Below are 27,840 nucleotides of genomic sequence, written 5' to 3'. Positions count from 1 at the left end.
TGAGCACAGCAACAAGACACAAGGTAGTTATACTGCATCAGCAAAGTCTCTCCCAGACAAAGATTTCAAAGCAGACTGGGGTTTCAAGGTGTGCTGTTCAAGCTCTTTTGAAGAAGCACAAAGAAACGGGCAACGCTGAGGATCGTAGACGCAGTGGTCGGCCAAAGAAACAGTGCAGCAGATGAAAGACACATCAAGCTTATTACCCGTCGAAATCGGAAGATGTCCAGCAGTGCCATCAGTTCAGAACTGGCAGAAACCAGTGGGACCCAGGTACACGCATCTACTGTCCAGAGAAGTCTGGCCAGAAGTGGTCTTCATGGAAGAGTTGCAGCCAAAAAGCCATACCTCCGATGTGGAAACAAGGCCAAGCGACTCAAGTATGCACGAAAACATAGGAACTGGGGTGCAGAAAAATGGAAGCTGGTGCTCTGGACTGATGAGTCAAAATTTGAAATATTTGGCTGCAGCAGAAGGCAGTTTGTTCGTCGAAGGGCTGGAGAGCTTTACAATACTGAGTGTCTGCAGGCAACAGTGAAGTATGGTGGAGGTTCCTTGAATATTTGGGGCTGCATTTCTGCAAATGGAGTTGGAGATTTGGTCAGGATTAATGGTGTTCTCAATGCTGAGAAATACAGGCAGATACTTATCCATCATGCAATACCATCAGGGAGGCGTATGATTGGCCCCAAATTTATTCTGCAGCAGGACAACGACCCCAAACATACAGCCAAAGTCATTAAGAACTATCTTCAGCGTAAAGAAGAACAAGAAGTCCTGGAAGTGATGGTATGGTCCCCACAGAGCCCTGATCTCAACATCATTGAGTGTGTCTGGGATTACATGAAGGGACAGAAGGATGTGAGGAAGCCTACATCCACAGAAGATCTGTGGTTAGTTCTCCAAGATGTTTGGAACAACCTACCAGCCGAGTTCCTTCAAAAACTGTGTGCAAGTGTACCTAAAAGAATTGGTGCTGATTTGATTTATACTCTTTTGTTCATTCACTGCATTTTGTTGATTGATGAAAATAAATGATTAACACTTCCATTTTTGAAAGCATTCTTTGTTTACAGCATTTTTTTCACACCTGCCTAAAACTTTTGCACAGTACTGTATATAGATGTGCTGATTCACTGTCTTATGCAACACAATAAATTAATCATAGAATCAGTCCTTGTGCACTGACACAATCAAAATGTTAACTGCAATTATAAACGAATAAAAGTAAAAATAGTCTCAAGTCTTGTTCTCTTTACCCGCCCCAAAATTTCTCAAGGTAAAGACACTTCACTGAGCTCCTCCACAGATTAACACTAGCTCACACCACTAGTTTACCACATTGCCTCTAATCTCAGACTGTCAGAGGTCTGCTGCCATACGTACTTTTCCTTCCAGGGACTGAGAAAAATACAAGTGATTCCCAATAGCAGCTGCAGTATTTGTCCTTCCCAGGTTCTTGTCTCCACCTCGGTAAGCAATCACATTTTTCCCCTATCACAGAATGCTGCTATAATTCAATCACTAAACACACCACACCAAAAGATGTAACTTATCACTAGCACTTCCAGTGTTTTAAGTATCCTCATGGGATGTCTGCAGCCAATCCCAATCGGGCAACTTTCAATCCTACCCATAAACTTTGCAGCATACAAGCCCACACTGCTATGCTCATTCTCCTAATTACAAATACTATTTCACGGGTGTCCTGTTTTTTTTTTTTTTAAACAGTTGCCTTTATTTGCATTATTACTACGCCCAAACAAACAAGATGAACTTAAATGCAAGTCAGTTGCATGGGCAATTTAACATCAAAGTAAATTATTTTCCTGAATTGTTCTAGAACATCAAAGCATTTTCTTTTCCTGAAATGAATCACCTTAAAACATCTGTACAAACAAAGCAGAAGGCCAGCATGATGCCTTAGGTTGTACTAATTATTTTATAACTTGGGAAACAGACATACACTATATTGCCAAAAGTATTGGGACAACCCTCCAAATCACTGAATTCAGGTGTTCCAATCACTTCCATGGACACGTGTATAAAATCAAGCACCTAGGCATGCAGACTTCTTCTACAAACATTTGTGAAAGAATGGGTTGCTCTGAGGAGCTCAGTGAATTCAAGCGTAGAACCGTGATAGGATGCCACCTATAAGTCCATTCGTTAACCTTCCTCGCTACTAAATATTCCACTGTCAGCAGTTAGTGGTATTATAACAAAGTGGAAGCAATTGGGAACAACAGAAGCTCAGCCACAAAGTGGTAGGCCACATAAAAATCACAGAGCGGGGACAGCGCATGCTAAGGCACAGAGTGTGCAGAAGCAGCGCATGCTAAGGCACAGAGTGTGCAGAAGTTGCCAGCTTTCTGCAGAATCACTATCTACCTCCAAAATCTCAAGAACTATGCATAGGGAGCTTCATGGAATGGGCTTCCATGGCTAAGCAGCAGCTTCCAAGCCTTACATCACCAAGTGTAATGTAAAGGGTCGGATGCAGTGGTGTAAAGTACAGTGGAGACGTGTCCTCTGGAGTGATGAATCACACAATCTGACGGACAGAGAGTCTGGGTTTGGTGGTTGCCAGGAACGGTACTTGCCTGACTGCATTGTGCCAAGTGTAATATTTGGTTGAGGGGGAATTATGGTGTGGGGTTGTTTTTAGGGGTTGGTGCTTGGCCCCTTAGTTCCAGTGAACTTTTAATGCTTTAGTACACAAAGCCATTTTGGACAATTTCATGCTCCCAATTTTGTGGGAACAGATTGGGGATGGCTCTTTCCTGTTCCAACATGACTGCGTACCAGTGCTCAAAGCAAGGTCTATAAAGAAATGGATGAGCAAGTATTGGTGTGGAGGAACTTGACTAGCCTACACACAGCCCTGACCTCAACCCGACAGAACATCTTTGGGATGAATTAGAGCGGAGACTACGAGCCAGACCTCACAAATGCTCTCCTGGAATAATGGTCAAAAATTCCCATAAACACACTCCCAAACCTTGTGGAAAACCTTCCCAGAAGAGTTGTAGCTGTTATGGTTGCAAAGGGTGGGCCAACTCCATATTAAAGCCTTACGTATTAAAAATGGGATGTCATTAAAGTATATATTTCTATATAAGGCAGCTGTCCCAATACTTTTGGCAATATAATGTACATAAACAGATCAAGAACTGTTGATTGTTTCACAGCTTGGGAAACAGACATACAGAAGAAGAGAACAAAAACTTGATTATTTTATGGCTTGGGAAATGGACATATATAAAAATATCAAAAAACTATGAGCGTCATCCATTATATTGACAACCAGACAATCAACTTTGTGTAAATATCACACATACCCGAAGTCCCACGTGGAATTTTAAAATAAGTATGGCTTATCCGAGGAACCAAAACAGAAGAAGAAACAGCAACATCAGAAGAGGGCAAAAGCAATGCCAGAAAAGGAAATGGACACGAGACGTGGGGCCGTTTAAATTTGATCGTCAACAACAGCCACTCATGAATAATATCAATTGCCAAGTCAAAAGCCGCTCTGGGATAACTTCCAATCCTTGACATTCTTCGTAAGCTTTTTCTAAAGACAATATATATCTACACTTTGCTATATTTTTTCCTCCTGGTATTGTTATTCTTTAATAAATACCACATTTCTTTTAAATTTCTATATTTTGTCTTTATATCTAGAGTGATTGAAATAATAAACTGAAAATAAAGACACCTGTATGGAGAGTAGCCACATTATTTGCCCATAGGGTTTATTACAATTAAGAGGTTGGTAAGTGGAATATCTAAACTAACTAGTTGGGCTTTTAATTGTATAGCAATGACACCCATATGTGTGTCAGCGCTGGTGATAGTAAGTTCTTAAGTAGAAACTCCTATAGAATATTGTGAGATATATTAACCTTCTTAGCGTTGCATTTTATTCCAAAAAACAAAAACTCACATGTAAAAAACATTGCTTTTTTGGCATGAAAAATTACATTTTTATTAAATCTCAAAAGTATAATAATGATAAAATAATAATAGTAATGTTGAATAAAAATTGTAAGAGCCATTTTCCTTGTTCTATAAGATTCATGAATATTTCTTAGATGACAATGCATAAATAACGGGAAGTTCCTATAACCCCCGTAAATAAAATTGCAGTGGTATATTCTTACCCTTTCTAATAGCTTGGAGTAAACATTATTCTTCAGTTAGCTAGTGACAGCCTTGCCTTGTATAAGGTGTAGAGGCATACGGTTTTTAACCGTGATCGCACGTCACCGTGCTTGGGCACTTGCACTGTGCCAACCAGCTTATGAGCCTTTTGAGTGTGTGAAGCAAATATGCACTTAACAGCACTTAATTTATGTGTTGTGCCGTACGTAAACCGTACAGAAGAAGAAGCTAAGAACCTTTAAGTAGAGAAAAAGAAATTAACCTTTAAGTAGAAAAGAAGAAACGTGACCGCACGTAACAGTGCTCGATGGCCTACGGGCTCTTTGAATCTGAGAAATAACAAGTAAAGAAAACTTGTTTACTTAAGTACTGCACCATACGTCAAGGCGTACAGGAGAAGAAATTAAGAACCTTTAAGTATAGAAATAACTAAAGTCTTTCAAGAGAAGCTAAGTTTAAAGAAGATACATTTTTCCTTTTTTTTTTGCCTTTTATTCTACGTGTGTAACTATTTTTTCTTTTGTTCTTGTGTGGATTATTCGCTTTTAACTTTTACTAAATACCTTTAAAACAAACTCGGACTACAAAAATAATATGAAATTTAGTAGTATTATTATGGTTTTTATTATTCTAATGATGCCAAAATAATATATAATCTCAAAAATCAGTCCTTTGTGTGGTAAATTTTAAAGCATGGTGAAAGACACAACCCAGTGTCACAGTCGGGACAATAATAGCAAATTTCTTTTCGCATTTTCTTTCTAGATTTATCAATTTTTGATCAGCACACTGCACAGGTACAAGTTGGATTCTGTTTTTTTTTCCCGTTGGAGGTATATAATCAATAAAATGTTTACTAATACGATGCTCTGGATTGATCTACGACGTGCTGGGTCAACCAGGTCTCTTTAGCGGTAGTGTGGATGGTAGATGTATGGCAATGATTCGTTCTACAAGCTGGCATGTAAAATTTACATGCGATACAGTTTCGCCAGCTTTATCCATATTACTAACCGAGAATGGTAAACCGGATGGCATGGACGCAGGTACACGGCGATGGGACCATGAGACATACTGCGCAGGTGTGTACAGCGCACGTCTCATAAACCGCAAGCGAAGTCGTATCCACCGCGAACGAAGGAGTCACGGCCCAAAAACAAAACAGCTCAACTGACGTGAATGAGAAATGAAGCAACAATGTGCCCATAGCTAACGACTAACGACACAGCCACACAAAAAAGAGGATTCTGCGCCGCAGCCCAGATTCAAATGGAAGAGGCTACGGAGGCTCCACAGGTCCACAAAGATAGTACGGAAGGCGCAGACGTCACCGCCATATTGTGAGTGGCACTACTGCGGAGTGAAGTTAAGAATAATGTGCTGCTTGGGATTGTACAAACCGCTGAACGCTTTACACCAAATTCAAACACAATACAGCTCAACTAACGGAAATAGCAAATAAAACAAATGTGCTGCTTGGGATTGTACAAACCGCTGAACGCTTTACACCAAATTCAAACACAATACAGCTCAACACACGGCCCCAGAGAACGGCCACAGAACATACAAACACAACAGGATTCGGCGCTCCGCCCAAAGTCAAACCGGAGAGAGTACAGATACAGCTCAACGATACAAACATGAGCCCATCTGGATAAGATCAATGGACGCAGGCGCCTACAACGCGCGTCTGAAACTGCGGAAGCAAAGCAGGCACGGGTTCAAAACAAACTAGCTCGACTGACGGATATATAAACACGAGCCCGCCTGGATAAAATCAGACGCGCGTTGTAGGCGCCTGCGTTCTTTGAAATGCCGCAAGCAGTGCGGGCATGGCTCCAAAACGAACGAGCTCGACTAATGTATTTCAGGATACCCAACGCCGGGGTTAGGCGAGCGAAGTGAACATGGGGCGGAGCCACCTTGTTTTTGTATGACACGAATGCATTCTAAATGCACTGTTCCAACCAATGACAAAATATCTTTTTTTGTAATATCTCTTACTGCCTCCAAATAACGGGATAGAGAGTCAATTCTTGATCTGCACAATCTATGCCGCCCATCGACCACAGCACAAGGCTTCATAACCTGCTTGTTGCCTTCTGTTTGTACACTAACTGTAGCTGCATTATGTACAGTGCTAAGAAGACAAACATCTTTCTTGTCCTTTCATTTCAGTGCAAGCACTTTATCCTTTTGCCAAACTACTAGCCCATCTCGCTGTAATTTACCTCTGCAAAAGTCTTCAGGCATGCCATGACGGTTGGGTCTCACTGTTCCATATGCGTCAGTCTTTTTTTGCAGCAAAATGTCAAATAGCTCTGGCAAAGTATAGCAACACCGTACTGATCTCATTTCTGATCAAACATTGTCCCTTTCCCTGTGTACAGAACCGAATTCCAAATGTATCCCATTTTAGATTCACAAAGCTTGTAAAACTTGATGTCAAATCTTGCTCTTTTTGACGCGATGTACTGTATCCAGGACAGTCTGCTCTTATAAGCTATGAAATTTCATTGATGCTGACATTACGGTCCAGAATGTAATTGCTCCGAAATTGTGTTACAATGACCTGGTATATCTCCCAAATTTACTTAAGTTTGAGTGCTGGATGGGTATTCTCATCCAAGTCTTCATTGTTGGTAAAGTGCAGGTATTTCATAATCAGTGAAAACCTACACTCAGACATAACTTCTCCAAAGAACTGTTGCCAAAGTTTTGTACTACCATTGCTGCTCAGGTTTTACTACAAGTCCTAGTAATATCAATAAGCCTAAAAGGGCCCAGATATCATCAGCAGTTACTTGTTCCCATCTTTTTGAAAGTGAAAAAGGCATAGGTGTATGGTTATTTGCCCAACACTATTCAGCATAACGAATCGTCTCGACAACAATTCTGTCAATCACGTCAACATCCAGGAATAACTTCACATAAGTGAGTGGATCTTGGCTGTCAATGTCCACTTTAATTCCTGGCTACCCCACAAAATCAAAATGAGGTGGCACTGGTTTATTTGAAGCAGGGTCAACAGATAGCCAGATGTGAGCATCAATTTTGGATTCATCAGAATCACTTTCAGGCTCACTGTCCGTTTCAATTTCACCAGCTGAGGACAGATTCACTTTCTCTTCACAGTGAATGAGAAAATCCTCAACATTACTGCTTTTATCACTAGCAAGAGCATGCAACAACTGGGCTGCCAAAAAAAAAAAAAAAATCACACTTACAGGTGAGAGGAGAAGACGCACCAACACCTTTGCCCATGTGATGCTTGGACATAATGCTTATGCAAGACCCGCCTATAACGTTGCCCAAGTAATGCTCACAACTCATGCTGACAGCACTTTTACAGCCAGAATGATCTTCGGTTCCAACGCTTACGCAACATGCATCTGTGACATTTGGGACTAATGCTTGTAGCAGGGTTTTCACAGTCTTAAAACAAGGTCTATTAATGGCAAGACACATATTGTCTGAATTCATTATGAACTGCAATCTTGATATACTGTGCTTAACTGGCCTGTGGGAAAAACCTGATAAGTTTGCATCTGTAATTGAGGTGACTTCATCCAGTTACATTTATTTTACACTGGCTCAGATTTCTGGTTAGGGCAGAAGTCTTACTGTAATTGTTAGATCTGAACTAAGCATTCAAAGAATATCAACTAAATGTCCATTGTCCTTTAAGTGATTGCCTCTAAAACTTAACAAAATCTGGTCCTATCCTACTTTTTGTTTGCTATAATCCTCCAAAATAGAATGGATTTTTTTTTTAATTGATCTGACTGAACTGCTCACTCAGTTATGTTCTTGTTCATTCCTGTGGGTAATTTTAATATCCACCTTTCCATTCCTAAATGTACACTGACAAAAATAATTCCTATCCCTGCTGGACTGTTCTGACTTGGTACAGCAGATGATTTTCCTACCAACTCTGGTGGTCACGTATAAGACCTGGTCAGCACATCTGACCTTTCTACTGGCAACAATTAAAGCACTGATTTGAGCTTCTGACCATAGCACCACGCTTTACACTATCTCAATGCTTATTCCTGCTCTTAACTGTTAACGTCAGATTTTCAAGAAACCTTAAAAAACATCTGTCCCTCTATCTTTGCTGGATCTATTTCACGTCTTGCCCTGTTCCATCCAATTTAGATCTTCGTGCTGATCATCATTAAAACTCAACACTAGATTAGACAGTTCCTTTATAACATAAGGAGGTCTTTTTCAAGCATTCAATTATAATTCAACACTACAAACTGTGAAAGCAGCTAGATGATGCCTTGAAACGGTGTCATGTAAGACTGGGCTAGCTGAGCATGCCCAGGCTTTCTCATCAAAGTGCTGACAAACATGCACTAACTGTAGCCATGAATGCCTACTACAGCAGAATGACAGAGAGCGACTATGATAACCCAAGGGTTTTGTTTTCTATAGTTAATAAATCACTTCAACCATATCTGGTCCCATCACTTCTTCTAATGAACCCTGTGGAAAAATACCTTTACTTTTTCCATCAAAAAATTAAAAACTTAAATAATTTAGCAATTACAACTTCATCATCCTTTTGTATTTTTCCATGTCTTTTCTCTCCATCCAGCTACTTTATTAAATGTAATGAAACTGGTGTAAATTTGGTTAATCACCTGCTCTGCAAGAGGAGGCCTACTACTTATGTACTGGATTCCATTCCCACCACACTTATCACATCCCACCTTCATGTCATAATCTCAACTGCTATGAAAATAAAAACAATACATCCCTTGACATGGATTTTGTGCCAGCTGCTTTGAAAAATGCCTTTATATCACCAACATTAAAAAAATTTGGTCATGATGCTGACAAACTGAACAATTTTTGGAGTCTCTCACACCTTTACTGTCTAAAGTTCTTGTGCATGTTGTGGCACACCAACTCAAAAGTTACTAAACATGTAATAAACTGATAGAACCCTTTCAGTCTAATTTCAGAGCATTACACAACTGTGAAACTGCTCTGCTTTGTGCAATAGCAATTTGCTTATGGCAGTAGACTCTGGGCAAACCAGTACATATTAATCCTGTTAGACCTCTGTGTAGCATTCGATATCGTCAAGCTTCATATTCTACTGTCCAGAATGGAGAACATTCTGGTTAACTCTATCCAGTTGTTTAAATCATATCTGACTGATAGGCAAGTCACATAAGGAGCTCCTCAAGTCTCTATCCACAGACATCTGTTGTTCTGTATCTACATGCTTCCACTTGGCTATATTATTCGTAGTTTTCAACTGGGTTATCATTTTTATGCAGATGATACTCGGATCTATTTCAGTGTTAAAAGTAAAAAAATAAAAGTTAAAAAAATGTTACAGTCATCTCAGCTTACAATTTGGCCACACTAAAATTAAAACCTGGATGGAAAATATCTACACTGCAACAAAACTAAAGTCGAGCTAACTGGTACTAATGCTCATCTTAAGAAAAAAAAGCTCATTTTCAATTACTCTTGGTGATGTCCTCAGACTTTCTTCATCTGCTAGGAATCTTCATGCGATTTGATTTCTTCCTTTCTTACTGTACCCAAATGAAACACGTTAAGAAACTACTTTCTTTCTTCCACCTCCATAACAAATCCCAGGTTCACTCATTCCTCTCCTTTTTGGATGCTGAGAAACTTGCCCATGCTTTTATTACACTCCACATCAACTACTATAACTCCCTACTGGTTGGTGCCCTTCTAATCTGTTATCAATGCTCCAGCTGGTTCAAAATTCTACTGCAAGAGCCCTTACACAGATCTGAAACAACAAGCACATAACAAACATTCTGTTCTGGTTACCTGTGTCTTATAGGATTCAATATAAAATTCTATTACTAACCTTTAAAGCTTTAAAGGCCATGCACTGGACTACATCATTAAGTTCCTTTCCACCCACTGATTCTGGCAATCTTGTTGTGCCCCAAACTAGCCTGTGCTTTATGGACAGTACAGCCTTCATCTCTACTGCACTCACACTGTCGAATTACCTCACCAAATTAATGAGATCAGATGACTAAATTCCTTCTTTAAAAAAAAAAAAAAAAACTACAACTCATTTATTCGAGAAGGCAGTTTTTTTTTCCACTCTGACATTCTCGCCCTTCTAATAGTTTACTCTCTCTATCCAGGAACTCAAAATGAATAGCATTTGTAAAACAAATTATGTTATTTGCTCAGAGTTTTCTTGTAGTATTTTGTATATTTACTTTGGTTTATTTTCTCTTATTCTAATTTAAAGCATTGTGCTTCCTGTGTTTATCTTTAGTGTTTTATGCAGATATCGTTTACTGTATTTCCAATGTTATATACAGTATACCCTGTTCAGAAGCACTTTGAGCAGAGTTAAGGCACTATATAATAAATATGAAATATTCTCAAAAATTAAACTTGTGTTCAATAAGATTAAAATGCATGTGCAAAACTTCATATTGCTCTCCAGTTAACCAACCAAATCTTAATTCACAAGTGTTTTCAATATGGAGTTTACAATTAACTTTTTACTTACTCAGAAACAAAATTTACATTTCAAGACTAAAAAAAGTATACAGCCCTATATCCGAATATTACCTCTGACTTGAAGCTTTTTTCAAGTATCTCATTCTTACTGGTGCTCTTCTCTGCAATATAACAAAAATGTAACAGTTTAGGTTCAATAAATTCACTTTGGCTGAAAAAATTCTGCACTCATACTTACATAATCATCAACACCACAGTTACATCTTACAAAATAAATAAATAAAAAACAGTACATAGAACAGTTTCAAAAGCCTTATATTGATACAATGGCTATTTAGCCAATAACTAAGGGCTGCAGAAATTAGTCAACGTAATTGACGACATCCATCCATCCATCCATTATCCAACCCACTATATCCTAACTACAGGGTCACGGGGGTCTGCTGGAGCCAATCTCAGCCAACACAGGGTGCAAAGCAGTCGACTACAAAAAATTGTCGACGTGGATTTTTTTTATTGTCGACACGTTATAAACAGAACCTTCAATAGAGGCTCCAGTCACAAAGAACCACATTTGGTTTTTGTAACTGCAATGCACTACATGAACGTCTGGGGGCAGTATCGTGTTATTGTTTGTCAAGACTGCACACAGCCCTACCAACGAAGAAGAATGTCTGAGGAGAAGAAGAATGTAGAGGAAAATAAATGTGGTTGCAATAGCGAGTTGCATTGAGGAGGGGGAAGGAGATGGAAAATAATTGAGACAGAAACTTTCTAAAGCGTGGGAGCACTTCACTGAAAAAGAAAAAAAAGTTGAATGCAGATTATGCAAAGCGAAGCTTTCTTTTCACTGCAGCACCACCGCGATGCACTGGCATCTGAAACACAAGCATCATGGAGCTGTGATGCTGCCTTCTCTTGAGAGGTAAGTTTTAGCAAGTAAAGTTAGTGTCACATATTAACGTTGATGTTTGTACTATAATGTGTATATCAAGGTTTCGACAATGATAGTTAACTCTTAAACTGACACAGACTTGGGGGTTAATGCACCCCTGGACGCCAAATACTTTTTAGCTGCACTTTTTAAGTAAACTTCACAATTCACAAATAAAATGTGAAATTATAATCAAACACTTTTTTTTCATGCAAAGAGCATCACAATTACTGCAACACTGATCATTTTACACACTGCAAACGAACTGTAAGAACTATATATAAAAAAAAAAAAAAAAAAAAAAACTACTGCAATAATCTATTATTATATGTTCAATGTGCAACTGAAGCCATTGATGAAATTCAGTAAATCACGAGCCAACTGCGCTTGAACTGGCTGCACACAAACACACAGAGGTAAACGCTGGTGATTGCAGGCTCATCTAGTATAGCGGCTGAATCCCAGAGATAGTGGCGCTGCAGTTCTGCCGGAGCCGGCAGTGGTCATGAGCTGGCTGCTCAACAAATATACGGCACTGACTGATCAGCTCCGGCATGCTGTCAAATTGCTCTGTGAAGCAAATATAGAGGTTGCAGTGGTTCAATAAATGTACGTCGCCCAATATACTCGTCCCCCTGAGTGCTGGCAAATTGCACTGAGACACGACTATAGCCGGTTGCAGAGTTCAATGAATGTACGTCGCCGCACGGCTTTAGCATGCTTCCAAATTGCACTGGAAACCCGACTCTAACCGGTTGCAGTGCTCAACGAATGTATTTTCCAAATATACTTGGCTCTGGCAAATTGAAGTGGTAAACGGTGGTTTAAAGGTTAAGTGAATATAATTTCAGTTACGTTTGCTAACGCGTTTGGAGCTATAGTAAATGAGTGAATAGGAGTAGCTGAGCCGTCCTAGTTTTTTTTTTTTTTTCTTCTTTTTTCGTATAATATTTGAGTTCATATGAATAGTAAACCATCTCTTAACTAAAGTTAGGTAACTTGTGTTTTGGAGAATATCAGTAAATAGCTTGCTACATATTTTAGTCCGTTATTTTTTTTATTTTGGCATAGCATAGTACATGATGTGATAAACTGCAACACTTTTCCTTCAGAGTGTTACTAGGGGGCTCCGCCCCCTGCTCGCTTCGCTCGCCAACCCCTGGTGTTGGGAATGACAAAGAGCATGATGTATGAATGAGATATAGAATAGTGTGACGGTGTAGATGATGCAAATAGAAAGCAAACAATAAAGTGTGTGGCACAGTGTAAAGGTTTATTTGAAAAGTTCTTTGTACACGCCGTTTAAGTGTAAAAGGTAATTCCAGCTCAGAACTTGTAAGGTCATTTAAGATGGTTATTGTTGTGATCAGAGTCAAGTTTGTCAGAGCTTAGAAAGAGTTGTGTCTTTCCAGGAAGTAATGGAATGACTTGGGTATTTATGTTTTCCACATTAATATGTTTTGGACATAATATAGTGTGTTGTGTTAAAAGGGGCATTTGGTCTAATGAGATTGCTGTTCCAAATCTCTCTGTAACTAAGTCGTCGCAGATAAAGGCTTGAGGAATTGTAATAATATGTGGCTGAAGTCCATCTGTATTGGTGAGTGTACCATCTCTCAGTTGTAATAAGCAATTGTTATGATCTGGTTCTGGACATCGTATCTTTTTTACTAACTGTATCTTTTGAAAGCAATGCCAATTGTCTGCGTATTTTAAGGTGCACTGAACAATAGCCGAGTGCATGGCATCTGGAAGAATAGCTAATCACTGTCTAAAATCTCCTCCTCATAAAAGTACCTTTCCTCCAAATCGAATATTATTATTCATAAACGTTTGTTCATGCCATTGAACATTTATCAATAAACAACATTTTTTCAAGACGGATGTCACGTGCAGTGCCACCGCTAATGTTCATAGTGGATTCCGATTTGTAGGATCTAATGTAGTTGATAAAGATTTCACTTTCAGGTACATCGTCAGTTATAAGCTTCTGTAGATATTCAGTATATGAATGTAAAGAAGGCAGTCTAATTTGACCCTTTTGACAACAACGTGTAAATGTATAACTTGTATTGCCAGTTATTTCTTCAGGGAAGTGAACTGAATGAGAATGATTGCAAATGACATTCATTAATCCGAATGAATTTTCCTGGTGTATGTTTTGCTTGTGCCGTTTGAGAGGCGCGTTGTTGCATGTGTAGTATTTGGGACGTGTTGTTTTGGAGCTGTAATCGATTTGCCTGTGCTGTGTGAGAAGCCCGTTGTAGCCTTCGCTGCCATTAACGTATGTCTGAGACGGGAGGTGTTTCGTTTTGAATCCGTGCCTGTTGTGATGCAGCACTTTGATTGATAGTTTGCGTCATGTGGATCTAGGATGTAGATTTGTGCATATTAAATGAACTATTGTAGGATCTAATGCAGTTCATAAAGTTTTTACTTTTAGGTACATCGTTAGTTAGAAGCTTTAGTTGAGCTTTGCGTTTTTGGAGTCGAGTCATTTTTTCTTTTAGAAATATGGATAAGTAATAAGGAGTATTGCACTCACTGTTAATATGGAGCCTTTTCTGCGGTTGAACGGTTAATAGTGCCTTATTGTAATGAGATCCACCTATGCTGCATAGCCGTCTATTTTGTTGTTTCTTTCGTGTTCGTGTGTTTGTTCCTGTTATCCTTTCCTTTTCGTTTTGTACTCGTGACCGTGTATTCATGACTTGTTTCTTTCTCAGCATGCGAAATATGGATAAGTAATAAGGAGGATCGCAGTCACTGTTAATGTTTCCTTTTTTGCAGTTGAACGGTTAATAGTGCTTTATTGTAAGGAGATCCACTAATGCTGACACCTATGCTGTCTAGTGTGAAGGTGTTGATGTTCACTTTAGAATATGTGGCTTTGGGTGTCACTTCTTATGGATGTGTGTGTGTGTGTGTGTGTGTGGTGGGGGGGGTGCGTGGGGTTTGAGGATTGTTGTCGCGCGAGCGTCTTCTTTCTTTTTGTGTTCCTGTGTCTTGTTGAATCCCCCGGTTTGTGTGTGTCCTGTCCCTTGCTTGTAGGGTCTGTGGGGTGGTTTTGTGTTCTTTTTTTTGTGTTCCATGGGCTTGTTGAATCCCCCTCTTGGTGTGTGTCCCGTCCGGTGCCTGTAGGGGGGGGGTGCCTTGCTGTTGTGCGCGAGCCTCTTTTTTTTTTTGGGTCTAGTCTCGTGTGCAATGTGTTTCGTGCTTTGCCTGCGTTTCCTCATTTCTCCATTTTTCCTGTGCTCACTCCTTTTTTCTGTGGTCTTGTCCGCCTCTCGCGGCCCCTCATCCGCCTCTCTCGCCCTCTTTTGTCCGCCTTTCTCGGCTCCTCAGCCGACTCTCGCGGACTCTTTTTGCGCCTGCGCAGTACGTCTTTTTGCAGCTACGGCCCATTGCTGGATGTGCCTGCGTCCATCATCCGGTTTAGCATTCTCGGTTAGTAATATGGATGATTAAAACATCTTTGTCTGCAAAATCATTCTTGTGTATTCCTGCAATCTCTACTCCCTCTGAGCATCTCTGGGAACACTGTCTCAAAGAAGAGAGCCAGCCTCACACCAGAGCATGTCAAAATGCTCACGTTCCTGCAATGCAATCAGGAATATATGAACTGAATCTTTTATAAACTATACATTATTGTTTCATTTTATTTGAATTGAAGCTTTATTTAAACTTTTGGACTTTAAGACACACCAGTGGCCATTTTTGGTTAAGTTAAATGCACTGTTTTTGTTTAAAGACACTTTAGTTTGTATTTTTAATGTATTTATTTTTTTATTAATATAATTTTTACACTAATATAACATCTGATTATTTTCAAATTCATATAGGTTTCATTGGTTGTTAATTTGATTATTATTAAATTTTAATCCTGTTAATGCAGAGACATGAGCAAATGAGGTAAGACATGCACTGGAGCCCAGAACAGGATCTTCAACCACAGGTCGCAGGCATCAAAACAGTCAGGCATGAAATAATCGTCGACTACCAAAATAATCATTAGTTGCAGTCCTACCAATAACCAAGAAATACTCATTTACAGTGCATCCGGAAAGTATTCACAGTGCATCACTTTTTCCACATTTTGTTATGTTACAGCCTTATTCCAAAATGGATTAAATTCATTTTTTTCCTCAGAAGTCTACACACAACACCCCATAATGACAATGTGAAAAAAGTTAAGAGGTTTTTGCAAATTTATTAAAAATAAAAATTGAGAAAGCACATGTACATAAGTATTCACAGCCTTTGCCATGAAGCTCGAAATTGAGCTCAGGTGCATCCTGTTTCCCCTGATCATCCTTGAGAGGTTTCTGCAGCTTAATTGGAGTCAACCTGTGATAAATTCAGTTGGTTGGACATGATTTGGAAAGGCACACACCTTTCTATATAAGGTCCCACAGTTGACAGTTCATGTCAGAGCACAAACCAAGCATGAAGTCAAAGGAATTGTCTATAGACCTCCGAGACAGGATTTTCTCGAGGCACAAATCTGGGGAAGGTTACAGAAAAATTTCTGCTGCTTTGAAGGTCCCAAAGAGCACAGTGGCCTCCATCATCCGTAAGTGGAAGAAGTTCGAAACCACCATGACTCTTCCTAGAGCTGGCTGGCCATCTAAACTGAGCGATCGGGGGAGAAGGGCCTTAGTCAGGGAGGTGACCAAGAACCCGATGGTCACTCTGTCAGAGCTCCAGAGGTCCTCTATGGAGAGAGGAGAACCTTCCAGAAGGACAACCATCTCTGCAGCAATCCACCAATCAGGCCTGTATGGTAGAGTGGCCAGACAGAAGCCACTCCTTAGTAAAAGGCACATGGCAGCCAGCCTGGAGTTTGCCAAAAGGCACCTGAAGGACTCTCAGACCATGAGAAAGAAAATTCTCTGGTCTGATTAGACAAAGATTGAACTCTTTGGTGTGAATGCCAGGCGTCACGTTTGGAGGAAACCAGGCACCGCTCATCACCAGGCCAATACTATCCCTACAGTGAAGCATGGTGGTGGCAGCATCATGCTGTGGGGATGTTTTTCAGCGGCAGGCCTGGGAGACTTTCAGGATAAAGGGCAAGATGACTGCAGCAATGTACAGAGACATACTGGATGAAAACCTGCTCCAGAGCACTCTTGACCTCAGACTGGGGCGACCCTAAGCACACTTATTCCAAAATGGATTAAATTCATTTTTTTCCTCAGAATTCTTCACACAACACCCCATAATGACAACGTGAAAAAAGTTCACTTCAGGTTTTTGCAAATTTATTAAAAATAGAAAAACTGAGAAATCACATGTGCATAAGTATTCACAGCCTTTGCTCAATACTGTGTTGATGCACCTTTGGCAGCAATTACAGCCTCAAGTCTTTTTGAATATGATGCCACAAGCTTGGCACACCTATCCTTTGCCAGTTTCGCCCATTCCTCTTTGCAGCACCTCTCAAGCTCCATCAGGTTGGATGGGAAGCGTCGGTACACAGCCACTTTAAGATCTCCCCAGAGGTGTTCAATCGGATTCAAGTCTGGGCTCTGGCTGGGCCACTCAAGGACATTCACAGAGTTGTCCTGAAGCCACTCCTTTGATATCTTGGCAATGTGCTTAGGGTCGTTGTCCTGCTGAAAGATGAACCGTTGCCCCAGTTTAAGGTCAAGAGCGCTCTGGAGCAGGTTTTCATCCAAAATGTCTCTGTACATTGCTGCAGTCATCTTGCCCTTTATCCTGACAAGTCTCCCGGGCCTACCTCTTTAAAGGAATACACCAGACAAAATTTGTATTTTTTATGTTATTTATCCCATATGGTTTGTAGTGATGGCTAAGAAAAACATTTTATCTGATATTTTCATGGAAAATACAGATGTTTTTGATAGAATGGGAGCCTACGGTGGGTCATGTCTCATATTCCACATAGATAGATAGACAGATACTTTATTAATCCCAGGGGGAAATTCACAAATTCACATGTGACATGATCCAGTTGTACGTTCACAACTTGCAAAACGTATGCATTTTGTGCTAAAATATTGTTAAATAAACAACTCCAGAAAATGAACAGTCCAAAAACAGGAAGCCCATTTACACAGGATCATGCTTTTGAATTGAAGACTTGCCGCCCTCCCCGATGCATTGCTCAAGGGTCTTGTCTTCAGGCACAGAATCACTTCAACATTACTATTGTTACATTTACACCTTTATCCAAGGTGACTTAAAACATTTACGATAGAATTGGTTACATTTCTTTGTGGTTTTCCAAATGGAGAATTGGCAAGTGAAGTGACTTGTTCATAGTCACACAGTGTCAACAGTGGGATTCGAACCCACATCCTCAGTGTTTGAAGTCCAATGCCTTTAACAACTACACCACATTACCTAACATATGTTAGCACAGTGTAAACATATGTAGTGCAATACAGAAAATGTACTACAATTCCACTTCTGCAGATGTAACACGAGAAAATACCCTATACATTACCGGTCAAAAGATTTAGAATGCCTCCGTTTTTTCCACTTTTTCTTCAAATCTAATCAGATTAAGTGCAATGAATGACCTAAAATGGTGAAAAGGTAAGCAAACAAGGTTGCAGAGTTGTCTACATGCAGTGTGTGTTTCACTGGTGCCTCTATTTCAGACGTCTGTTGCTGCATGCTGTGGCTGCTGTTGGAGACGGTGAACAGGCAGCAACAGGAGCCACAGCATGAAGCAACAGAGGCCTGAAATAGCGGCACTAGTGTAACACACACTGCATGTAGACAACTCGGCAACCTTGCTTGCACATACTGCAAGCATTGTAATGTGGCAATGCACACCACTAGCAGCTTCAAATATTACCAAACTTTGCAGTACTATGATATGCAATAGGTATGTGAATTCACATAGTGTAGAGACTCATGGAACATAAAACACAGTGACATTTGTGATAAATAAATATTTTATGTTGATTTGTGTGTGAAACCATTGCTTTGTGTTTTTCAGAAAACAGTTTTTTTTGAGAAAAATTTACAGCCTTGGGGCAAAATGAAAAAAAAAAAAAATAGCCCTCAAAGAACTAAAGTAAATTGAGCCTTGCAAGTTGAAGCAAACAATTTGCACTGGTGTCCCAACTTCTGTTGATTACTTAAAAACCCCCTATCTGTCTTAAAGCAAGAGTTGGAACAGACTATGTTACTACACCATCTAGAACAGGCATGTCAAACTCGCGGCCCGCAACAGATATCTGTGTGGCCCGCATGACAGATCCTAGTTAGCACTGAACTTGTACAAAATGATTACTATCGTTTGTGATTGAATCATTCTGCATCTTCGGTGTTACTTATTGACTTTTCTTACTTCTGCCTTCTGACAAAAGCGCGTTTTCACATGGCATTACGGTACCGGAAACGTCATCTGCTAGTATAGCCAGGAGCCTTGGCCAAAGTTAATGAGCCGCGATGTCGCAACTGAAGTGCTAGGCTGCAACAGGGGTGGCCTTAGGCATGTGCAAACTATGCACCTGCACAGTACCGCCACGCCAATATATATTGTATATAAAACAAAGAGAAAATAACGGCACAGCTGACGGCAATATGGCCGAAAAACATTCTGTTTCTTGTTAATTAGTACGCTGTATTTACAAATGTCGCTAGAGTCGGAGCAGTAAGCTATATGTAGTATTATAATGTTTTGCCGTAATGAGAATATCATTGCCCGCCACTTGGTTTTCAAGTTACGGACACGCGTATATAGAAGCGTGTCATGGTCATGAGCACGAGGCGGCTATGCAGTGTCCGCAACGCTTTCATAAGATACCATATTGACATTGCCAGACGAAGGGGCCACCGATTCTTTCTCTGCCCAGGGCTGCCACAAGCCTAGAGTCGCCCCTGGCAGGCTACATTACTGGCTGGGCTGCTGAGACTGACCACTGGGCAGAACTAACTATCACGAGTAGTAATAGCTCGCATATTTTCGCGTTTTTTGCTCTAGTTTCATGTAATTTTGTGATAGTATTGTAACGAACAGTTAGTGCAGACTACAGCTGAAGATCTGAAACGGACGCGAGAAGTTGGTGAGTTGTTTATTAACATATTTTTGTGATTTTGAGTTTGTAAAATTATTGTAGGTCAGGTAGCTTTTTGCATATCGGCTTATTTTACAATATAAACTTTGAAGTAAAGTTTGTAAAGTAAAATTTGATTTTTGGAGGATTTGTTTTCCAACTTGAATTACTGAGCAATGAATTCAGTGAGCATTTTCGTGATTTCAGTTCACACAAACAGGGCATTGCGCTTTTCTCTTACAATGTTGAGAATGCGCCTGAGAATATCCAAATGGAATTAATCGAAGTGCAGTCAGATTCCATTCTGAAGGCAAAATACAACGAACTTGGTGTGCCAGGCTTGTATGCTTACCTGCCACCCTCGTATGTGCAGATCCGTAAGTTGGCATCGAGAGTACTGTCAGTGTTCGGAAGCACTTACCTTTGTGAGCAATTGTTTTTGTTAATGAAAGCTACCAAAAACCCCACATTGCTCAAGACTTACCGTCAAGCACCTTTCATCTCTCATAAAAGTTGCAGTTGCACAAGATTTCAAGCCTGATATTGACGAACTGGTTACTAACAAGAGATGCCAAGTGTCGGGACAAAAGAAATAAATCTCACACTGTAAGGCTCCTATATAAGCAATGAATATAATATAATGAATATATCAATCATCAAGACACTATATAAAAGCGGTCGGGATTGTCCTTCCGTCCCGTGAGTGCAAAGCGTAGCGGTATTCCGCTTATCACAGACTTACTACTTGCGGCACGACGCAATGTGAGCAGAGTTCTGGTGCTCCCATTGTTCCCTTGCTTTTGTGCGCGATGCGCTGGAAAAATAGACAAAATTATGTCTCTGGAAATAATTAATGTTGATGGAGTACAAATGCCTCACCGCGTAGTAAATATCAGGGGAGATGGTGCTTGCTTACTCTCATCTATAGCTTATTTAGTGCATGAAACTCCGTCTTTAGCGGTACAGATTCGGGCTGACATCGTACGACATGTTTTAAGTAATTGGTCAAGGTTTCAGCCATTTACAATGATGCTGTCAGGAATCTCTTATACAAATGAGCTTCAGTATCTCACTGAAATGTCAAAGTCTCAAACTTATGGTACCATTTCTGAGCTAATGGCAGCGGGAGAGTTGTTCCCCAATGAGTTTCAAGTATATTATTATGGAGTCCTACACTTCAAGTTTGGACAGGCACTCAAGGGGATAAAAAAACTTAGGTTTTCGGGAGATGTTATGAATGGGCACTTTGATGTTCTCATTCCCTACACTTACATGCCTGATGTACACATGGAGCGCACACAAATTGAGGATAAAAGTCGGTCGCCTTAAAAGGCGGGTGAGCCTAGTAATATAATAAGGACCTAGCTAAGAGGTTAAGACTCTAACTCTACACTGTTGTATAGAGACTGCATGGAAATAAACTGCTTTTCTTTAAACTTTATGTGTTACATTTTTTAAAATTTTCACTATTGGAAAGAATGCTACAGTAACTTTGTATAATAGTATTTGTTACAGTACGGCCCGCTGACGCACGTATGGCAGTCGAAGCGGCCCACCAATGGTAGTGAGTTTGACATGCCTGATCTAGAATACACTTGAGGCAATATTACACGGTAGACAGTTGTAAATGCCAGTGATAATGGTAAGAAAAAGGCAATTAAATGAAATGAGAGAAAGCATTATTACCCTTAGAAGTATAGGACTTTCAGTTGGAGAAACTGCAAAAAAAAAAAATTCAAGCATCAGTGAGTATGGTGTTCTACACAATCCAAATGCAATTAGGAAAAGAACAGCTTCAAGCACAGCTTCACAGTGGTCAAAAAAAGCAAGTCTCAGTTTCTACTGTGAAGAGGAGACTTTGTGCTGCAGGTTTCACAGGGCGACTGGCAGTAATAAGGTTGGGAGCATGTGCTGATTACAGGGTGTTGCTGCACCCATCACAAAACAAACCACCTGGAATGAGACCCGAGTGCAGCCGTGCAATGGGTGACACCATAGCACCACAGTAGAACAGTCCGAGTTTCTGTACAGTGGTTGGAGTGCCAATTCTGCCACCAACCCTTAAGCTTTCCTTGTTTGTTGAAGGACATGCTTGCAGGGCTGGATGTAGGTTAATCTCATACCCAGTATGGAGCAATTGCAGGTTAAGGGCAACCATTCTTAAAGGACAAAATAGGTCCTTGAAATACTGACTGTGGAGTACTGCAGACTGGAAGAAAGTGGTGAAATGATGGTTCCTCAGTGTGTGACAACAACTGTCAAACAGAGGAGGAAGTGTGATAGTCCGGGGTTCTTTTGCTGGTGGCAGAGTTGGTGACTTGCATAGAGTGACTAGCACTCTGAATCAAAAACTGAAAAAAACGGAATTGTTCTTAAAACGTTTGACGGGTAGTGTACATGCCATAAACACCTGTTGTGAAACTGCACAAAAAAGACTGCATCAGACATTCTACATAATTGCAAATAGGAATTTGTAAACAATGCATCTCTCATTGATAATACAAAAAAAAGCAAAACAACTGCAGTACTTATTCTCGGTGCAATATACGGTATGTCATCTCATCTCAAACTGCTTTTCCTGTTGATAGTCACAGCAATTGTTAAAATACTTTACAATAATATTCTCTACGGTATCAATTTTCTCCTACTCTTCTACTTCAGTAATTCCAGAACAGCAGGGTTTTAGTTGCTAGTAGTAAACTGCAAGAACTGAATCTTTTCAGTTTAAGTAAACAGAATTTAACAGGTAACATAAGTGTGAAAAATTAAATGGGCAGTTATTAAGGATACCAGCTGTTATCTTGAAATTAGTTCTTCAACAAGAACGAAGTAGTGCATAAGGAATCTAATTAAGGACAAGTGTACTAACACTGGCAAGTACAACTGATAACATGAAATAAACTACATAGTGCCAACATTTTATTTGCACATCTGCAAGAATATCATACTTGTAAAACAAATTGCAATGGTACAAGTAAAATTAATTGCGGCTACACTCTCAAAACTTGCTTTATCCATCTCGGGGTCACCAGGAGCCAGAATTTATCTTGCCTGCACAGTGCAGGAAACGGCTCTGGCCAGGGCATCAGTCCATCATAGACTGCACACTCATACTCATATTCACAACAGGACCAATAACGATGTCTAAAAGTTAATAAAATACTGTAGCTGTTGACGAGAGTGACTCTGTGACTCAATGACTCAGGCGCCGCCGAGAGTGGCAGCCTTTTCAGCAGCTCCGTGTATGACTTTATTTTTCTACTTTTATTTTTCTCTTTTTTATTGATCACTCCTATCACTTTATTTTATGTGGATTCGTTCCCTGGACACACTTACTTTTACAACGTGGGCATGGATTTTTACACGCCGAGGCTTGTCTATTCAAGTTAGCATTTTAGCACTAAGCTAAAAATGAAGCGGCTTGCAAGAAAGTGCCATTTTAAGCCTTTGGTGCCTTCTGTGATTCTGGGAAATGTGAACTCAATCTCAAATAAAATGTCAGAACCTACAGAGAATGCAGTTTGTTGTGCTTTTGCGAAACGTGGCTAACTACCACCATCCCAGATGCTAACGTGGAGCTACCCGGGTTTAGCACAGTTTGAGCGGACAGAGATGCAAGTACCTGCGGGAAGTACAAAGGAGGAGGACTTGCTCTCTATTAGGGCTGCACGATAACAGAAAAAATGTTTATCACAATTATTTTGCTCAAAATTTTTATCACGATTAATAATGACGATTATTCCTTTGGTAAATGAAGTCTGTGACCAAAGCAGTGTAGCCTCGGCCAGTTATTCACAGATGCTGCCCTAATCATATTAGCTGCGTTGTCCGTTGTGATGCACACAAGTCTTTCTTCCACCAAGCCCCAAGCGGACATCGCTTCTTTGAGGCCCACTGCAATAAACTCCGCTGTATGGTCTTGTGGGAAAAACGAAGTTTGCAAAAGCTTGCTTTTCATCTCAAACTCGCTGTCAATAAAATGAACTGTCAAGCTCAAATACGGTTCCGCAGTTCTGCTTGACCATAAGTCGGTCGTGGCAGCAAAATATTCAAGGCTGAGCCTGAGAATTTCTCTTTCTATTTCTTTTCGGCATTTCACATACAGCGAGGGCAGCGCAATATTGGAAAAATGGTTGCGTGAGGGAATGCTATATCTTTTATCAAGTGTTGCGATCATTTTGTTAAACCCCTCACTGCTCACGGTGGTTATTGGACACATATCCTTGGCTATATGGTACGCGATCGCCTCTGTTATTTCCCGGTGTCTTTGCGAGCTAGGCAGATATGGTATTGCGTTGAACAATGTCCCTGATATTGTTGTCTGTGTTGTGGATGGCTGGTAATTTTTTGTTGTTGCTGTTTGTGCCTTCAGTTGCTGAAATTCTTGATAGTGTACTTTGTGGTGGCTTTTAAGGTGGTTGATGAGGTTTGTTGTGTTACCTTGGGACGTTTGGACTTGGACAGGAGCAAAGTTTGCACAAGACTCGTACCTGATCAACATCACATTCCTCGAAATCGAAATAGTTCCAGACAACTGAGTATGACCCCTTTTTAGGAACTAACGATCGCACTTTTGCACGTTGCTCCGCCATCATATGTTTATTCTGACTGACTGTTATTGCTGCTATTGACTTCTACTGCTTCAGAAAGCGCTTGCAATCTAGACGCAGTAACGTCATAGTGACGCAGTCCAATCCGTAAACTCAGCCCATAAAAAACAGTTTGGTCTTTATACTGTAAAATCGCGACGATATTTATTAACTGATCGTGGGTCATAAATATCGTTATCATGAGAAAAAAAAGATTAATCGTGCAGCCCTACTCTCTATGTTAATACGCGGTGGTGTAACTCTGGACTTGTGAATTTCCCCTTGGGATTAAGAAAGTACCTATCTATCTATCTATGTTTGCAATAATACTGAGATCTTTTCTGTCTACAAAATTAAAGTTATTGCAAAAAAGATGAAAATTCAATGGTCATGGAAGTGAACCAGTACAAAGCCATTTTATCAGGCTGGCAGATTTGTTAAAAAAAAATAGACTGAGTTCTCCATCATTGCCAATTAAAAATTATTTTGGAAGTAAAACAATTTAAAGGTATTTAAAATTAACTACATACAAAAGGGTCCTTAAGTCAATAAAATCCCACTGCAAACATTTTAGAGAAAAGGGGCATAATATTTGATTCAAGTGTAATGCCTGACCAAATACAAGTTTTTTTGGCAAACAGTATGCAAAACTGCCTCGATTTTCCCCCCTCTGCTTCACAAAATGCAAAGTCACAAAGAATCTGATCTTTGAAAAAGGACTAAGAAATAAACATTTGCATGCTTAAGATTTTACATAGAATCAATTGTACTGAAAATTTATATCCAGCTACCATCATATGCTTCTTCCTAAAATGAAAAAGGACAGAGGAAAAGTGACCAGAAATGCAGGTCAGTATAGTTAAAGGGCTATGTTTAACAACACTGGAAGACAGCTCAACCAAGAGGAAAAAAAAAACAAAACAAATTTGAGGTTACCCGGATAAAAATTAGTAAGTGACAACAAAACATTGAGGAAGTTAATCTATACTAATAAAAGGCAAAGCCCTCACTGACTGACTGACTCACTCACTCACTGACTCACTCATCACTAATTCTCCAACTTCCCGTGTAGGTAGAAGGCTGAAATTTGGCAGGCTCATTCCTTACAGCTTACTTACAAAAGTTAGGCAGGTTTCATTTCGAAATTCAAAGCGTAATGGTCATAACTGGAACATATTTTTTGTCCATACACTGTAATGGAGGAGGCGGAGTCACGTATCGCGTCATCACGCCTCCTACGTAATCACGTGAACTAAAAACAAGGAAGACATTTACAGCACGAGTCACACGCGGGAACGAAGGTAAATGACGTTAATTTTTGACTGTCTTTTAATACTGTGTAAGCATACATATTAACACATGTGCAATTAAACGTGTGCATTTACGGGGTGATTTCTCAGGCTTAAAAGCTCACCTTTTATCAAACGCAGGAAGAAAGGTAACTGACGTTGTTCACTGTCTTTTAATACTGTGTAACCATACATATTAACACATGTCCAATTAAACGTGTGCATTTACGGGGTGTTTTCTCAGGCTTAAAAGCTCGCCTTTTACTAAAAAGGTAAATGCAAAACTATTTTCAATCAGTTTATTGAAACGCTCCCGTTAAGGATTGCAATAACATATTCGCGAGATAAAAGAACGAAGTAGGGGGAAATGGAGGAACAGCCGCAAACAGCGAAGAGCAAAAAATTAATTAAACAATTGAGAACGGAGCGAGTTAAGCATACAAGCATGTTCATAAGGGAAACAAAGCACGGTGTAAAACGTAAGTTTAAATTAAGTTTATAGAAACGCTCCCGCTGCGGATTGCAATAACATATTCGCGAGATAAAAGTTTAATGAGAAGACACGAGGTATAAACGAACCACACGCCGTGGCGCAACGTTAGGGGCAACAGTTTCAACCATTCTATGATCTGCTTCTCGCAACTGAAAGACGGCACATGGCGGATGTTAGCCGACTTGCTGACCGCAACGTTAGGGGCTTCAACTATGGCGCTGACGCCACATCTCAGTGCCAACACTTTGCAGACTGTACTTAAAAGACACGCCCTCCTCACTGGACAGTTAAAAACACCAATCAAACTAACGATGACATCAAGTATTACCCAATCAAAAGTAGGAAAGGAGGCATCTTCATAAAATGCGTGTGGGATGATTTGCATGAGACGCTGCTTTAAAAAAAAAATGATAAAAAAATACGGGATAAATCCCGTCCAGTATTGATTCAAAACGGGACGCGCAATTTCATTCTCAAACGCGGCACTATTCCGTATTTTAAAGGACGGGTGGCAACACTACAGTGCCAGGTAACCACCCATACAATCAGATTGTGATTCAGACTAGGAATGCAATGAATGTAATTACCCCGATCTACATACAAGGCGAAAGTCTTGCAACATTCAAAGATGATGGTTTGGGATGATTAGTACTTGTTAAGTACACCATGGAACATAAAACAGCTTATGAAGCCTTGATCCGAAAAAAGCAAGATCTCAGAGATCGTAAAAAAAAAAAAGGAGGTAATGTCGTTTTACTCGCTGTAGATTTTAGTCAAACATTACCAGTTATTCCACGAGGGAGACCAGCAGATGAACTCAACGCGTGTTTAAAATCCATGCTTCTCCCACGGTCGGTTATATGTCGCGTGTTCTCGGGTAGGTACACCAAAAAATGTATACATTTAAGCATGTAATGGGCAAAGAAAAAATTAGGTATACCCGAAGGCACTGCAGTAGTACTCAATGTAACTTTACTTCTTAAATGTTAATGTTTTACTGTTTAATAATTTATACGCTTCTTATATATTGTTCAAATTCTTTTATCAAAATACCAGTGACAGCGCAATGCACGATAACATGGAGTGAATACACCATACGCATCTGCCCACGGCCGCCCTGGTGTGCGCAGATAGGAGTTGATTCTAAAATAAAATAAACATAAAAAAAGTAATACAATCATCACCCATAAAGCGGATAGCGGACGTGACGTATTATATGTGTACCACATTTCAAGTCAATAGGTGAAACGGTTTGCAAGCTACAGGTGATTTAAAATCCTGGACAGACCAACGAAAAGCCACGGTAGCAAATTATAGAAGAAGATTTTACTGTTTAATAATTTATATTTATATGAAATGTGCTTCTTATATATTACTTCATATTCTCATATGATAATGATGTTAATGTTGTTTATATTGATTTCTATGTTATTGTAAGTGCATCTATGTGTGTATATGTATGTATGTATGTATGTGTGTATATATATATATATATATATATATAAAAAATATATATATAAAAAATATATGTGTATATGTATATATATCTGTATATGTGTGTGTATATGTGTATATGTATATATATATGACAGCAACACTCATAACAATGACAACACAATTACATTGACAATCATGTTACGTTATTTTTAAAATGTTTCCTTTACTTTTTCATAACCTCTTTAACACACTACTTCTCCGCTGCGAAGCGCGGGTATTTTGCTAGTTAAATAATAAAACACAAAAGTCTGTGTGTGTGTTCGAACCCTCTGAGCAATCTGACAGGTCATTTTCTCTGTGGTTGCTCAGATAAATGTGACCAAGACAGGAAACACAAGGCAAGGCAGGCTGACAC

At 39.8% G+C, this 27,840-nt stretch overlaps 1 protein-coding gene across 3 annotated transcripts in view; it reads right to left on the bottom strand.

Annotated features, from left to right (window-relative positions):
* Positions 1-27,840, bottom strand: part of LOC114642632 (centromere protein C-like) — a 266,767-nt gene that overhangs the window by 237,212 nt on the left and 1,715 nt on the right. For 2 of the 3 annotated variants that reach the window (XM_051928078.1, XM_051928079.1), the window contains exon 2: positions 10,759-10,808. The exons of the other annotated variant lie outside the window; for it this stretch is intronic. In XM_051928078.1, the coding sequence (XP_051784038.1) occupies positions 10,759-10,808 (50 nt within the window). The remainder of the gene's footprint in view (positions 1-10,758; positions 10,809-27,840) is intronic. 3 annotated transcript variants of the gene reach the window in all.

This window comes from Erpetoichthys calabaricus, chromosome 5 (assembly GCF_900747795.2).
Source record: "Erpetoichthys calabaricus chromosome 5, fErpCal1.3, whole genome shotgun sequence".
Classification (NCBI taxonomy): Eukaryota; Metazoa; Chordata; class Cladistia; order Polypteriformes; family Polypteridae; genus Erpetoichthys; species Erpetoichthys calabaricus.
This window is presented reverse-complemented; position numbering and strand designations above follow the sequence as displayed.